The sequence below is a fragment of the Lucilia sericata genome, unplaced genomic scaffold (genome assembly GCF_015586225.1).
Source record: "Lucilia sericata isolate MDLA Ls3-8-SP2 unplaced genomic scaffold, ASM1558622v1 Contig002829F_arrow, whole genome shotgun sequence".
NCBI classification, from domain to species: Eukaryota; Metazoa; Arthropoda; class Insecta; order Diptera; family Calliphoridae; genus Lucilia; species Lucilia sericata.
This window is the reverse complement of record NW_023996522.1, coordinates 4,525-22,500: the sequence shown is the minus strand read 5'-3', so window position 1 is coordinate 22,500 and position 17,976 is coordinate 4,525. Positions and strand designations below refer to the sequence as shown.

General features: G+C 29.5%; 1 protein-coding gene across 1 annotated transcript in view; it reads right to left on the bottom strand.

Annotated features, from left to right (window-relative positions):
* The window catches only part of LOC119614360 (allatostatin-A receptor), a 27,759-nt gene extending 10,031 nt beyond the window's left edge, over positions 1 to 17,728 (bottom strand). Inside the window, exons 1-4 of the mRNA XM_037970494.1 lie at positions 17,217 to 17,728; positions 14,438 to 15,188; positions 7,819 to 8,100; positions 5,579 to 5,737 (exon numbers count right to left, since the gene is read on the bottom strand). Of these exons, the coding sequence (XP_037826422.1) occupies positions 5,579 to 5,737; positions 7,819 to 8,100; positions 14,438 to 14,995 (999 nt within the window). The 5' untranslated portion in view covers positions 14,996 to 15,188; positions 17,217 to 17,728. The remainder of the gene's footprint in view (positions 1 to 5,578; positions 5,738 to 7,818; positions 8,101 to 14,437; positions 15,189 to 17,216) is intronic.
* Positions 17,729 to 17,976: the final 248 nt, after the last annotated feature.

The window sequence follows — 17,976 nt, the reverse complement described above, 5'->3', positions numbered from 1 at the left end:
AATATGTATGTAAACAAGCTTAGGCAAAGAGAAAATAGGATTTTATTGTTTTATATTTTTGTGTAAAGTGCTAAATTGTGAATGAGATAATGATCTATTTTGTTATAATATAGTTACGATTGTTACCAAATCGAAAGGAATATTTTTATAAGAATTAGGACTTCAGTTTTATATTCATATTTATATATACATTCCCGAGGAAACAACGAACTGGGAATATAAAAAGATGTGTAAATAATGCTTGGGGACACCTGAAGATATGTCAAACAATGTACTGATATTCGTATTTGACCTGGAAAAATATTGGTAGGGCATTAGTACGGAAATTCAGTAATTTTTTAAATTTTAAGTATTGATATCGTAAAGTAATGACAAATATCGGTTACATTAACGAATTTTCAATTCCCTAACTTTTTAACGACCGTATAATATTTTAAAGACAAAGATTGGAAAAATACAAGAATGTCAAAAGTTATGTATTGAAATATTTTTAAAATATAAAATTATTAACGTGAACTTTTTATTGGTCGTTACACTGCCGATACTTTTCGGTTATGTTTAACCAAAAAAATCGGTGAAATAAAATACTGAATTGTGGTACATAATTATTAGTTTTGATTGATTTTGAAGATTTAAATGATGGATTAATGAATTGATTCAGTGTCAGTAAGTAATAAAAAAAGCCTGTAAAAAATATAAGTAAAGTTTAGTTGGTCATGCCGGTACATACCGCAATAAATGGATATGTATATCGCTTATATGCAGGTTTAGCACAGGGAGGATTTGATGATATTTTTCGTTTTTGGGTTATTCTAACCAATTAGGAAATAGTAGTGTAAAGTGAAAACTGTAAGTTGAATAGGTGATGGTTATATGCTTTATAAAAATAGATAAAACTGCTAGATGAAACTGCTAAATATAAATCATGTCTTTTGGGATGAAGAGTGTTTAACCGTACTTATTTACGTTTATTATTCATTTACTTGCTATTAAACTTGCATATATTAGCAAAAGACTGAAATTTATAGTTAATTAATGTTTTCTTTCAAACAGTACTTACAAAATATATGAAAAATTAAGGCGTTAAATTCTTCTTATGCATATACAAAATCAGTGTGTAATTGGATATGCCAATGCATATCGTTATGCGCTCCTATATGAAGGCTAATAGAAGGCCCATTAGAAGACCTCATAGAATATCTACTTTTAAATTCTATTAGAAGACATTAAAATTTAATAAATGTAGGTCTGCTGAAGTCTTTGTCGAGTGTTATAAGGGAGAATTTAAACAGCATATACCTGATGGATGGTATATGCTGTAAACAGCATATACCTGATGGATTGACTACTAATGACATCCAAATAAAATTTATTTATAATTAGATAAGACATTATTTATTTTAAATATTTTTATTGTTTTGACAAATTATTTAGAACATTTCCACTAAGTATTTTGAACAGCTAACATTTCTTTACTGGTGTGTACAGTAGAGTACTCCAGCATTGTGAACGTAGCGTAAATATGTAGGGGATAATAACTCGATAGAAGAAATGTTCGTTATTTTTTATTTTTAAAATAGTTGAAATACTTTTGTAAAACAAGTTGTATACCTAATTTTAACAATTGAGGTTTTAAACTTCTGATGGGACTTTTACTAAAACCCATCACATTTTCTAAAAGAAAACATTAATCAAAGCAAATTATACACTTTGATAATATCAATAAAGTTATTTTTTACCACAGATTTGAACTACGAAAATATGGTTTTATTTTACACATTCATACAATTTTTCCAGCATTGGTTCTGGTCGAATTTCGACCGCTGGGCGAACTCTAGTATTTACAAATGTTCACAACGCTGTTCTACTTAGTATAAATACAAACATAATATTGTATATTTGTTTTATTAGCAAAAAAAAAAAAAAAAACATTGAAATTCATAAACATTTAATCCCATAAAAATGTACTTTTAATAGGTTATATTTCTACGCCTGTCGGTTCTGTCTAACGGCCTGCTATCCCTCCATACTGACGCTTTAAATTCGAGTGTAATATATCTATTTATTTATTTTGTTTATTATTTTTTTGTTTTGTTTTTTTAAGCAATAATAACAAAATTATGTTTAAATTGAGGTTATTTTTAGTTTCAATATTTTTTATGCAATTATCATTTATTTATTGTTAAAATTTTCATATTGTTTAGATTAGTTTAGATTTATGTTAAAAAACAAAGCTGAAAAAAATAATGCAACAAAAATATTTATAAATAATAATGTCGAAAGTTTTAATGATTATTAAAAATAACTATCAATATACGACTATGAGGAATCCACTTTAAAAAATTTAAAAATTGTAGATTGATTCAAATTTAACTTTTTCTTAATAATGCTTTAAAGTATGCTATATAATATAAATTTATGTGACTGAAAAACTTAAGGATTAAAAATTACTTTTTTGTTAAAACTTATAATGGACGCGGTGGACGTATCCTTATAAGCTTTTTTCCAAAAACAAAACTAAACACCTTATTTGTAATCGATCTATCTATCTATCTACCTATCAATCTACCTATCTATCTATCTATCTATCTATCTATCTATCTATCTATCTATCTATCTATCTATCTATCTATCTATCTATCTATCTATCTATCTATCTATCTATCTATCTATCTATCTATCTATCTATCTATCTATCTTCTATCTATCTATCTATCTATCTATCTATCTATCTATCTATCTATCTATCTATCTATCTATCTATCTATCTATCTATCTATCTATCTATCTATCTATCTATCTATCTATCTATCTATCTATCTATCTATCTATCTATCTATCTATCTATCTATCTATCTATCTATCTATCTATCTATCTATCTATCTATCTATCTATCTATCTATCTATCTATCTATCTATCTATCTATCTATCTATCTATCTATCTATCTATCTATCTATCTATCTTTGAAATTTATATCGTGCATGTATGATCGTTTGTTGAATATCTTGCCATCAAAATCTCATTGTCATGAAAATTAGAGATAGCGACTATTGGATATGGTTCTCCTTACAAAAAAAGCCATAATGTATTTAGAATTTAATTGAGATTAAAAAATGATAAGTAAATCAAATAATAATTAATCTCCAACTAAGGCCTGTAATATTTAAAAATAGGTATCTACGAGTATAACAGGCTACACATTAGATATTTATAAAAAATTTCAATAAAATTTAAAATATATATTTCAAAATATCGTTTTACTTCTAAAGATCTAACCTGAAATATAAATATCAAAAGTGGAAAAGATTTAATAATTCCATAATTTTAAGTTATGTCCTTAATCTTAATAGCCGTATCAAATATTTAATTATTTTCACTTTTGGAGACATATGTACTGTATGACATATAGAAATTTCACATACATATGTATCATCATAAGTATGTAATTTATTTACTTTGTTTATATTAAAATAAATTTGATTTAATAGATTTATCTAAACGCAATATAGAAAGTGTTTAACCAAATTTTCCATAATATTAAATAATTAATTTTTTGATTATCAAAAAGTTTAATTAAAATATTTTCCTTAAATATTGTTTGCCAAAAATGTTTAAAATAATTTACATAAAAACTCATATTTAAAGACTTCACATACATGTCAATATTATTTGGTTAATGTTGTATTAGGTCATCGGTAGGTATATAAAGTTAGTACATTTTAGCAATTATAAGGTCTTGAAAAGTCAACAAATACATACAAAGTAAACAATAAACAAAACATATGAATTGTAAGTTATTGGTTACAAATTAATTTTAATAATCAAGAGTGCTTAATTAAATTATATTATGAAAGTTTAGGGTTAAATAGAAATTAAACAAAACAATTATATGAATTACTTTTTTTTATAAATATGTAGTTTCTTTAATTATGCAGTAATGGATTAAAATGCAATACAATAAGAACGTTAACTTATCTTGATATAATCTAAACTTTTAATTAATTAAACAAAATTTTGAAATAATTTTATAAAAATTGTATGGAAAAATTTTTCTCTAGAAACCCCCTAGTTTAATACGTTTTGTTTTTTAATCACTAACAGTGTTAACTGAAATTTTATAAACACCATCATCAATGTGTAGTGATCATTTAGTATGTTTTTCACACTTTCCAATCGTCATTAAATTATTTTTTAAATAATTTTTCCATCTAAACAAACAAAATGTTGATGTTATAATAAAACGCGCAATTTTTTGTTTTTGTTTGTTTTGTGTACAAATTAGTACAAATGTTTGCAAAATAAAAACAATATAATAAAAAAACATTAAAAGTAATTTTTGCTAGAAATGACCATTAAATGAAAGAAATAATGAAATGTAACAAATTTCCAAGAAGTTTAAGAAAACAATAATTTAAAAATAAGTAGAGTAGAGATAAGTGCAAATGATAAATGAGTGTAAATAAAAATCTATATTTAACGAAAAAAAGGAATGCATAATATAATTAAAAAATGCAACAAAAATAAACAATACGTTTTAGAGGACTGAGAAGAATTGTTTGAAATTTTTTGTAAAATGCTTAAAATTTTCGAAAAATTTTGAATTTTCTAAAGAAATGTATAATTATCGAAAAATTTCTGGAAACAATTTTTTCTGTTAAAGAAGTGAAAGAAAATTTTGTTATAAAAAAAAAATAAATTTCTATAAATTTTGAAAGATTTAAAAAAAGAGAATATTTAGAAATTTTTTTAAAAAAATAAATTTTCAAAAATTGTCTATAAAAAATAATTAATTTTTCTATAATTCTACAAATGAGAAAATTTCGATATTTAAATAAAGAGAAATAATAGATAATTTTTTTTAGATCTTTAGACAACAAAGATAAATATAGGCCAAATGCAAAGTGGACCGTGTCAGCTAGTTTTCTGCAAAAAGGGAACTTTTTAAAGACTCAAGTTTTATTGATCCCAGTCTTTGTTTGTTCATAAATATTTACACAATATGGGCGAAAAAAGTTAAAATTAATAATAAATATTTACCTGGCCATATTTAGACAAGATAAACGGTACGGCCAGACAGACAGACAGAGCAGTCAAGAAATAAATTTAAAGCGCAACAAAAAAACATACGAATAAAAGGCATGTTAAAAATCGTTTAACAGCTAATTGTATTCGACAGAAAACGCACAATGTAAATATTTGAGGCATAAACATACACATGTGCATTTTGCAAAAAATATTCCTAAAACATTTGCTTAATTATTTCTGCTCTAAGATAAACAATTAAATGCATTTAAATAATGCTAATATTAAAAGCAACAACATCGTATTCTCCCCCACACTATAGCGATGAAAAACTAATAAAAATATACATACACACAAACATACATATGTATGTATCATCAAGACAACAAGACAAACTAATGCAAGTTTAATGAACTTTAAAAAATTCTTTATTTTTTTCCAGTTTGTTGTTGGTTACGTATGAGAGAAAATTTCAATGAAAAATTAATAAATAATCTCCCCAATGCACAGAAAATGATGTTGTATATTTGAGTTTAGATTAAATTTCACTTACCTTATGAAATGCTTTACGAAAATTATCCGATAAAAATGCATAGAGTACCGGATTTATGCAGGAACTCGCGTATGCCAGTGTTTGTGCGACAACTTGTAAAATCACGGTAAACTTGGTATCGGCATGGTATATATAGAGGGCTTTTAACAGTAGAATTAGCTGCAAAAATGTAAGATTCCATTAGTTAAATATTAAATACAATCTCTGTATATAGATGAAGAGAATGTGCAAACACGTACATTGCACAATGGGAGAGTAAAGTAGAAAAAATTTATGAGAATTGAAATGTCAAGAAAACAGTAACAGAAAATTAAAAGTCTACTAGACTATAGAATATAGAATAGACTATACTACAAACTAGACTATAAAATGGAATATAGACTAGACTATAGACTAGACTATAGACTAGACTATAGACTAGACTATAGACTAGACTGTAGACTAGACTATAGACTAGACTATAGACTAGACTAGACTATAGACTAGACTATAGACTAGACTATAGACTAGACTATAGACTAGACTATAGACTAGACTATAGACTAGACTATAGACTAGACTAGAGACTAGACTATAGACTAGACTATAGACTAGACTATAGACTAGACTATAGACTAGACTATAGACTAGACTATAGACTTGACTATAGAGACTATAGACTAGACTATAAACTTGACTATAGACTAGTCTATAGACTAGTCTATAGACTAGACTATAGACTAGACTATAGACTAGACTATAGACTAGACTATAGACTAGACTATAGACTAGACTATAGACTAGACTATAGACTAGACTATAGACTAGACTATAGACTAGACTATAGACTAGACTATAGACTAGACTATAGACTAGACTATAGACTAGACTATAGACTAGACTATAGACTAGACTATAGACTAGACTATAGACTAGACTATAGACTAGACTATAGACTAGACTATAGACTAGACTATAGACTAGACTATAGACTAGACTATAGACTAGACTATAGACTAGACTATAGACTAGACTATAGACTAGACTATAGACTAGACTATAGACTAGACTATAGACTAGACTATAGACTAGACTATAGACTAGACTATAGACTAGACTATAGACTAGACTATAGACTAGACTATAGACTAGACTATAGACTAGACTATAGACTAGACTATAGACTAGACTATAGACTAGACTATAGACTAGACTATAGACTAGACTATAGACTAGACTATAGACTAGACTATAGACTAGACTATAGACTAGACTATAGACTAGACTATAGACTAGACTATAGACTAGACTATAGACTAGACTATAGACTAGACTATAGACTAGACTATAGACTAGACTATAGACTAGACTATAGACTATACTATAGACTAGACTATAGACTAGACTATAGACTAGACTATAGACTAGACTATAGACTAGACTATAGACTAGACTATAGACTAGACTATAGACTAGACTATAGACTAGACTATAGACTAGACTATAGACTAGACTATAGACTAGACTATAGACTAGACTAGACTATAGACTAGACTATAGACTAGACTATAGACTAGACTATAGACTAGACTATAGACTAGACTATAGACTAGACTATAGACTAGACTATAGACTAGACTATAGACTAGACTATAGACTAGAATATAGACTAGAATATAGACTAGACTATAGACTAGACTACAGACTAGAGTATAGACTAGACTATAGACTAGACTATAGACTAGATTATAGACTAGATTATAGACTAGAATATAAACTAGACTATAAACTGGAATATAGTCTAGACTATAGACATTTTAATTTAGAAATGTTTATTTATACCACCCATTGTGCATTGATTGCAAAACAAGGCATTAGTAACTAGTATGTTGAATCAACTTCTAGCCATTCACATCAACTAACAATAACTGTAACAAAATGCAAACATACATTGTAACATTGCAATATCCCATGTTGGGAAAATGGAAAATTCAAACAACAAATACGAAAACTTTAAAATCCAACCCAAAGCTAGTAACAATATCATCACTTTCTCATATTGTCTTTCAGTCAGTTTGTCGTCTAGGTTGTTCTATTCGTACATGTGTCTACTGTATACCTCTAACGGTGCCGTTGTCAAATATTTACACACAAACACTCATCACATCTTCAACACACCCATACACTCTGATGCAGAATTTTCAAATTAAATAACAAAACAAAAAATCTTCATCATAACAATGTTTTAGCAAAACTCTCACCTGTACTGGCAACCATAATGATGCAAATGCAATCACAACAACGACAACCAGACGTGTCACACGTTTACGTCCTCTCTGTGATTCGACAGACATGCGAACACCACTGCCTTGTCGCCACAAACGAGTTATCATACGCATATACAAACCACTAATGACCATTAGAGGGAGTAAATACGAGCTGGTAAAAAATATTATTTGATACGTTCGGAGTCCTATAAAATCATTTGGTATAAATTGACACACTTCGAATTCGGGGAAATCTGGATCATCATCATCGGTCTTCTGCAATTGAAATGGTATAAAAATTGTAAAGTGTGAAAAAGGATTTGCACGAAAATCAAGTAATTCAATTTAATTCTACATCAATTAGTTAATTAAATCAATGTTAATGAAAATTATATTAGAATGTACAATACAATGGAATGGATTTTAAATTGTTTATAATTTCCAGTTTAAAATAAAATAAAAATTTAGGTAAATAATATTGCTCTAGCTTACTTAACAAGAAATTGTTTATTTTGGTTACATATAGTTCTATATTAAAACTCCCCATTGTGCATAATCCCAAAATTGTTATATTTATAAATGTGCACGCTGCCCAAATACATTTTGTTTTCTACTAAGTGCCTACTTTCAATTGCAAAATAAAACATAAAATCTATTGTAAATAATGCTCATCATATAATTGCAACATTGCAATGCGTTGGAAAGTGTAAAATTATTAACGTATATTTATATTGAAAAAAATTATGAAAAATATTTACACATACATTTTGTTTTGTTATTGTTATTATTCGTTCACATTTTATATTGTTTTTATTTAGACATACATACGTACATATGTACATGTATATAATTAATGTTTATTGTACGTAAAGTAATGTTTATTCAAAAAATCGTAAAAATAATATTTCCAACAATTTTTACGACTTTATTATATATGTCTGTCTGTGGGCAAAACAAATAAAAACAAAACAATACAAAAACAATTTAACACAATCCGTTGCTGCTTTAGATTGCCAATATTTTATAAATACTTTCGTTTGCTGCTCAGCCCCATCATGTTCCAAAAAACTACCGAGGAGCATCATAAAAATAAAACAGCATGATATTTGTGGAAAATAGTACAAAAAATGTGATATAAAATTATATACAAACGGTATTGTTAATAATTTTAAATTTTTTGTGAAATTTGTTTTATTTTTCTATAAAGATAGAAAAATATTCCTGTTGCAGCTTTTCCAGAGAGGCAGCAGATGCATGTGTTTGAGTGTTATAAAGAATGTAAAAAAGCGTAAAATTGAAAAACATTAAACTGATGTGTCCATTTAGACAATCACTATTTGATTGAGTAGATGAAAACAACATGGTGTTTAATTAAAAGGTGTTATTTGAATCAGAATACGGAATAGATAGATATAGATAGATAGATAGATAGATAGATAGATAGATAGATAGATAGATAGATAGATAGATAGATAGATAGATATAGATAGATAGATAGACTAGATAGATATATAGATAGATAGATCAGATAGATAGATATAGATCGCATAGATAGATCGATCTCTCGCTAGATCGAGCTCTCTCGCTATCTCGATCGCTCGCTCGCTCGCTCCTCGCTCTCGCTCGCTCTCGCTCGCTCGCTCGCTCGCTCGCTCGCTCGCTCGCTCGCTCGCTCGGTCGCTCGCTCGCTCGCTCGCTCGCTCGCTCGCTCGCTCGCTCGCTCGCTCGCTCGCTCTCTCGCTCGCTCGCTCGCTCTCTCGCTCGCTCGCTCGCTCGCTTGCTCGCTCGCTCGCTCGCCTCGCTCGCTCTCTCGCTCGCTCGCTCGCTCGCTCCTCGCTCGCTCGCTCTCTCTCTCTCGCTCGCTCGCTCGCTCGCTCGCTCGCTCGCTCGCTCGCTCGCCGCCCGCCCGCTCGCTCGCTCGCTCGCTCGCTCGCTCTCTCGCTCGCTCGCTCGCTCGCTCGCTCGCTCGCTCGCTCGCTCGCTCGCTCGCTCGCTCGCTCGCTCGCTCGCTCGCTCTCTCGCTCGCTCGCTCGCTCGCTCGCTCGCTCCTCGCTCGCTCGCTCGCTAGCTCGCTAGCTCGCTCGCTTCGCATCGCGTCCTACGCTCGCATCGCTCGCTCCTCGCCTCGCTCCTGCTCGCTACGCTCGGCTCGCTCGCTCCTGCTCGCTCCATCGCTTCGCTCGCTCACTCAGCTCGCTCGCTCGCTCGCTCGCATTCCCCCATTTCTCTCCCCCCTCTCCGCTTCCCACTCCCCCTACCTCCTTTCAAACCACTTTCGCTTTCAGTTGTTGTCCCTCGTCCCTCTCTCTCCCATGTTCCACTCTCCCCACATACATCTGTTTCGTATTATGTGGCTACCCACACTAACGTATGGCTCCCGCCAGGTAAATACATTGCAAAAAGTTAAAATGAATAACAAAATTCGCAACAATTTATGGCCATTTCAAATCAGCGACCACCTCGTCCAACCAGAATATTTTATTAGAATAGAGGATGGAAAAAGATTTAGAAGGTTATATCTACTAGTTAAATAAGTCAAGCATCAAACGAATTAATTGGAAATATTGGTAAATTATTGATAAAAAAAATTTAAATTTAATTAAATTGTGCAAAATTACTAATCATAAGGAAAATCTTTTTACAAATATTTATCGAATTATAGGTTCATAAAAAAAAATAGCAGACACATGTTGTATCATTATAAAGTTTTGGTTTCTTTCGGATTACGCCTTAAGGCGATCTGTTTGCTATTTAAATAAACTTTAAAAGTGAAAACAAATTTTTTTTAATATTTAAATAATTTTAACATAAATAATTTAAAAAATTGTTTCTATGTGTAAACAAATTTGTAGTAGTCATATGTTTATGAAATGTTTTAAAATTTTTAAGTTTTTTTTTTGCTGTGCTGCCAAATACCTTCCTTCTATTAGTAAAATCTAGACATTTTTCACACCTAATGCTTATAAATACATTAACAAGAAAATTAAAATAAAATTAGAGAAAAAATATTTATAAAATAAAACAATTTAACTTATAGTTTATGGTGAGAGTTTTTTTTATACATTCTGCAGTGGGGATTTTTATCATTTTGTAGTTTCTAAAATTTATATATTTTGGATCCTTACGTTCTACTAAAATAGTATAAAAACTTATTGCAGACACTTTATGGTTATGTGTCTTTTAATTTCTAACACATCGTTAAATATTATTAAAAGTACTATAATGTATTAGAAACGCACTAATAATGTGACATCTTAAATTGTTAAACTATATAGGCCTAAAACTATAAAATAGATAACATATGTTGTACTACATATACACGTACTTTTAGCAGATACTACATAGATACACATGTACCTTACTTGAAATGAACATATGCATGTATGTATGTAGGCAATTTGTAATACTACAACAAAGTGTGTTCAAAATATCATTAGACATTGTAATAATAAATCTTTTTTGGGGAGGGTCTGTGGTGCCCCTACGTTGTATAACTGAATAAATGTTGGATATGTCGCTACAAGTTATGCACTAAACTAACAATAACACAACAAGTGTGTATTTTATAAATGTTTTTGAAATCATGTGTATTTGTATGTGTGTGTTTACAAACATTCTTATTACTTGTAATGAGAGTGCAAAGCAAAAAGAAAAATTATATAGAAAAAATGTATTTATAGAAAGTTTAAACACTTTCCCATACAAGCACATACTTGTGTTTTGTTAAACATACTCGTAAAGCAGACATTAAGTACATTTTATACCACTTTAATACTAACTACATATAACACTTGCACACACACACACCTACATCCATATACACATAACAATTTTATAAGTTTTAGTAAAATTATTAATAATTTCCTATAACACTTCTACATACACTGTTATAATAAGTCTTTATAAATATTAGTTTCCTTAATATTGACAGTTTTAATATAATATTTAAGTTTGATGTGACACTTCTGTTGCATTATTTGAAGTTTCTACTAGAGTGGTTGTTCGTTCTAAAATGGACAAATAACACATAAATTTATTCTTAAAAAAATGGATATAAGTCTGGTACTTTTCTAAAATTTACCCTTTTCAGGAAGAAAAATAGTTTTTGGTACTCCATCCGGCATACTCTTTAAATACTCATAAATATGATAATTATGTAAGCTTGATATAACGTACCTCGAAAATATAACGTTAAGTACGGCATTAACGTTCATAACTGGTTAAAACCTGGTCAAGAAATGTCATTCGACACAATCAAGTTTTGTTAGATCGAAAATCACACAACCAAATTTTATGGGAATCGGTCCATAATTGATCATACCTCCCATGTTACTGGAAATAAGATCATTGGCAAGAAATCATATACTTAAAGTAGATATGCTAAAATTCTACAAAAAATATTTGTTTCTCAGAAAGTAATCATACTTTTAAATACTGTATAGCTCAGTTCATAGTTGACCCATTAAAGGCAAATTTTAGAAAATCATTCATATTAATATTCTGCCTAAGTCTAATAAATAAGCAAATGTTAGTAATATTTAAATAACATTAATAAAAGCCTATGTCCAGCCTATGCTGCCTTCTGAGTGTTACAAATTTAGGATCCATGGTGTTTATATAAGATTTGATATAGCCGAAACCCTCTTACTAGTTAAAAATTGATTATTCTTATACAGTGTGAATTACCGCTTATTAGACAAAAGAATTATGAAATTATAGTCGGGCTTGGTAGAACATATGATACCCTAAAATAATATCTATATATATAAAAATGATTGTGAACGGCTGAACCGATTTTCTTGAAATTTTCACAGTGTCTTCCGGTATGTCTGGAAGGAACTATAGGCTACTCTTGTTTTTGGAATTTCAAGTAGGGGATAGTATTAAAAGTCGCATATCTAAGAAACTGCAACAGTTAGAGTCATCAAATTTTGTATGAACAACTTTGATATCCATAGTAACACACGTTGATAAAATGAGCAGCCTAGCTTCAACGGGTGTGGCACCTCCCATATAAAGAAAATCTTTCGGAGCCACTTTAGTATCGACTTAAATATTTAGGACAAAAAATGGGCGGACTTGCAATAGGGGGCGTGTTACCTCCCATAGAATTAAATACTAAAATTCGTTTATCTGGGAAAATATGGGAGTTAGAATCTTAATATTTTGCAAGAAGACCTTTAACATCCATATAAATATTTCTGAGGGAAATGGGCGGTCTTTCATAAGGGGGTAGGGCCAATTAAAAAAGCATTAATGTTTATAAAAAAAGTTTTTTATGACGAATTTCATAGTGTTTATATAAGTGATTTCTGGGCGATCATATCATTTTAAGAAGAGGACTTATGAGGAGGAATGAGGCCTCAAATGAGGCTCATGGACAGCCGGATAGGTTTTTATCGGGAAATTATTCTACTTGCATATGTACTTACTTCTAGGTCCGATCTAAGAGTCCCTAAGATTATAAAGTTTGCTCTGTTTTAGAGAACATAATAATAGCTTATTTTTTCTTGAACAGTGACTAAAAACTTTTAAAAGAACTAGGTATACTATATATGGAAGCTTGTGTATATAATTATATATACTTTAATGTTTTATTAAAATGCAATTTTCTTGTTGTATGGTTTTTGCATTGTTTAAATTTTGAATTTCGTTAGAATTTGTTATTATTCGAGACACGTTTGTTTATTTGTTGCACTCTAAATATTAAGAATAAAAAAATTTGAAACAATTTTTTTATTTTTTGTCAAATTGATTTGATCTGAAATTGCTAAAGATTTTAAATCAATTACTTGAAAAGTCTTTATATATTATGGAGTGTGTCGGTAGGATAGTTTGGTGATGTGCTTGTCTATCAGTCGGAAGGCAGTGGGTTCGATTCATAGCAAAAACTTTGGCATGTTTTCACTGCAATGAGTTTGTGGTCATCATCACCATGTCATAGACTAATAAATAAATCCTTTTATTACGAAATTATTCAAATAAATACTTTAATCCAAATCTTAAATTAATTCCTAGAAAGTTCTTTAAAAAAGCTAGTCCTGCAGATAATAATAATCTACATATTTTGAATTACTAAATAATAACTGCTATTTGGTCTTTAATATTTAATAATTTTGATTGAATATGTATGAATTAAAATCACATAAATACATACATATGAGCTTATAAAAGGGATTATAATATACATATCTGAATTTCATTATGTTGTATGTACAAAACTATAACAAATTATTTAAAGATTTCATTAAAACATATTTATTTATCTATCTACTATGATTTTATATTTCTTATTTTTATATAATAATATTAATAGTTATTTAATATGTTAATAAATTTAATTGAAATAATTTGGAGTCAAGTGGAATGAACTGGCATGAAGGCCAACATAATAATATGTACACTTATTCTTTCAGTTATTCAGCCAACAAATAAGTAATAAATTAATAATAAATAATGTGTTTATTTATTTTTAAATGTGTTTAATGAAATTAATTTCGAAAATTTATAAAACGAATGAATTTCCGCAATTAATGCAAGGGTGTTGATAATAATGAGTATAATTTAATATTAACAGGAGCGTAAAAAGGCCTGGGGGCAAAAAATAACTTACCACAACTCCATGTGTAAAAGCCACTGGCAAACACACTAGCAATATCACCGTCCAAATGGCTGCAATACATATTTTGGTAATTTTTTCGGTACGCAACATACGTGAACGTATGGGATGTACCACCGCCAAAAAACGATCAATAGACATTAGAACCAAAGTATAAATACTTGTAAAGGCAGCAACCACAATTAAATACTGTACGGTACGACACCATAGGTCACCGAAAGGCCATGAATCGGCCACATAATCGGCGGCGGTAAAAGGTATACAAAAGATTACAAACAACAAATCGGCTACAGCTAAATTAACAATTAATAAATTTGTGGTCGAATGCATTTGTTTATTAAGACACACGACCAGTATGACTAAGATGTTGCCAAAGAAGCCGGTTAAAGCAATAACTCCGAAACATAAGGGTACAGTTACACGTACTAAACTGCTTATTTCGTAGAAATCTTGAAATAAATCCTGTTCTTTTGTTGTGGCATTGTTGTAATTATAAAGGGTGGTGGCTGGTGAAGGTATAGCGGCGGAGGTATTTTCAAAGTTAGGAGGCATTTTGTTGTCTGTGTAAAGTTGTTTAAATTGGTTTATTGATTTAAAGGGAATGTTTAATAGTATTTATTTTTATAATTTTATAGTGATTTCTCTTGTTAAACGTAATTGTTATGGTAATTTTTATTTTTTATTAATTATTTATTTCTTTTATTTTATATTCAAACATTTATTTTTATAATATTTTAATTAATCACTAAAACACATGTTAAATTTTTATTGATTTTCACTCTGTTAATGATAATATGGCTTTAATTTACACCATTTCCTTTTTAGATGCTTAATTTATAATTTAAATATATTTAGCTATTTTATATAGGAATCTCAGAAAATAAATCAAAATGGTTACCAATCACTTATTCATAACAATTTATCAAAGGTTTATAATATAGTACTTCATACAAAATGTGTTCTATAAACCTTCGATATCTTGTTATGTATAAGGTAGTAAAAAATTTATCGTAGATTCCAAACGTAGATATCTTTTGGGTCGATTAATGGATGCATGTGGTCCCGGTTCCCTCGTTAACGAAATTGTAAAGTTTAACTAAGTGTGAACTAAACTCTAAGTACATTTTTCGCAAAAAATCTGCTTTTTATAATTGTTAAACTTAAAATGGCTATAATTTAGGCGATGTTCTTTAAACAATTCTTTTTTAGTTCCAAAATCGGAAATATTTGCATCCGTTATTAGTTAAAAACCCTACAATAACAATTTTGAACTTTTTATTTTCAAAATCGAAGACCTGGTAAACTATTAGAGAGAGTATAAAGCTGATTTACTATACATATAAAGTTCTTTTGAATCGGATCATAAACAGATTCAGATCGCAATGGATAATACTTTGTCTAAAAGCATGAAAAATTGTTTCAAACATGGGCTAACCATTTACAAATTACGGATTTATATAAAATTTTCCCGATATTCCACAATTGTATGACCTTAAACGACCCGTCTTTTGAAGTAGTACGTAGGCATTTTACTCCTTCCTCCTATCGTGTTTTCATCAGTCAGGCGGACGGACAGACCCAAAATAAACACACATATGTGGGTCTACGACATAGGTAGGCAAAGAGCTCTCCTGCTCTAAAACAAGTACAGGCAGAGAGTAATGAATAAGCTCTCTGACTGGCTTTGTTTGTTTTTTTAACATGTATTAGTTAATGTACGTGTAAAATCAATAAAACTTATGAGAGAGCTCTATGCCTACATCTGGTGTACGGGCAATATTTCGATGTGTTATCAATCGTTAACTAACTAACTAACTAACTAACTAACTAACTAACTAACTAACTAACTAACTAACTAACTAACTAACTAACTAACTAACTAACTAACTAACTAACTAACTAACTAACTAACTAACTAACTAACTAACTAACTAATACTAACTAACTAACTAACTAACTAACTAACTACTAACTAACTAACTAACTAACTAACTAACTAACTAACTAACTAATAACTAACTAACTAACTAACTAACTAACTAACTAACTACTAACTAACTAACTAACTAACTACTACTAACTAACTAACTAACTACTAACTAACTAACTACTAACTAACTAACTAACTAACTAACTAACTACTAACTAACTAACTAACTAACTAACTAACTAACTAACTAACTAACTAACTAACTAACTAACTAACTAACTAACTAACTAACTAACTAACTAACTAACTAACTACTAACTAACTAACTAACTAACTAACTAACTAACTAACTAACTAACTAACTAACTAACTAACTAACTAACTAACTAACTAACTAACTAACTAACTAACTAACTAACTAACTAACTAACTAACTAACTAACTAACTAACTACTAACTAACTAACTAACTAACTAACTAACTAACTAACTAACTAACTAACTAACTAACTAACTATCTAACTTACTAACTAACTAATTAACTAACTAACTAACTAACTAACTGACTGACTGACTGAGTAACTATTTAACTAAGTAACTAACTAACTAACTAACTAACTAACTAAGCAATAAATTATATTATGTAAAAACTGGAAATGGTGTAAAATATTGCAATAAACTTTGTTATTTACTAGCCTTTAAACGCAAATACACTCACACACATTTTTGTTTATATATAATCCTTTTATTTGCCTGTGTTTTTGTTATTGGATTTGGGTTTTTTATTATTTTGTTTTTAAAACAGGTGCCAATTTTATTTTTAATAAATGGCACATAAACTCACACTTTTAAATATAAAAAAAACTCTTATACTACATACATAGGTATGTATAAATGCCAAATATTTTATAAAACACACACATACACACTCTTTTTTCTTAACAGTGTATTATAGTAAATCGATATTTTCAATTCAATTAAATTTGACTAAATTCAATTTCTTGTTTAAGTTTTATTTTAAAATTCTTATTTTTCAATTTCTTTCTTTCTTGTGCACTGTAAAGGATTGTCAAGGACATTTCGTAGTTAAACAATAGAATTTAAGGCAAAGCCCGAGTGTTTTCTTAAACTTCAATACCACAAATTTTAACACATTGTAGAAGAATCAAAGATAACTGTAACAATGTTGTGCTACTTGCAGAATTAGAATCAATGTGCCAAATATGATTGAAAGTGTTTTTTTTTTTTGCTCTAACGAAATAAATTTTCCGATACGTTTTTGAGACACAACACCACACAACAACTCATTTAAACTGTTCCCGTTCATAACCAAAGCACAACTGATACAATGTTTACCTTTGCATCTTTTGTGGAATATACAAATAGCAAAAAAAATATTTAGCAACAAGAACCAGTTCTTCTTCTAATATAGTATTTGTAGCCAGTCAGAGCAGCTGTGGCAGAAGCTGTTTGACGGAATGGCGGACGGGCGGACTCACTGACTGTTTGTTTGTGGATGGATGGATAGATGACTGGACTACCTGCAGTGTCCAAAATACCATTTAATCTAGTATGTACTAAAAAACATTTCTTTCTTTTTATCC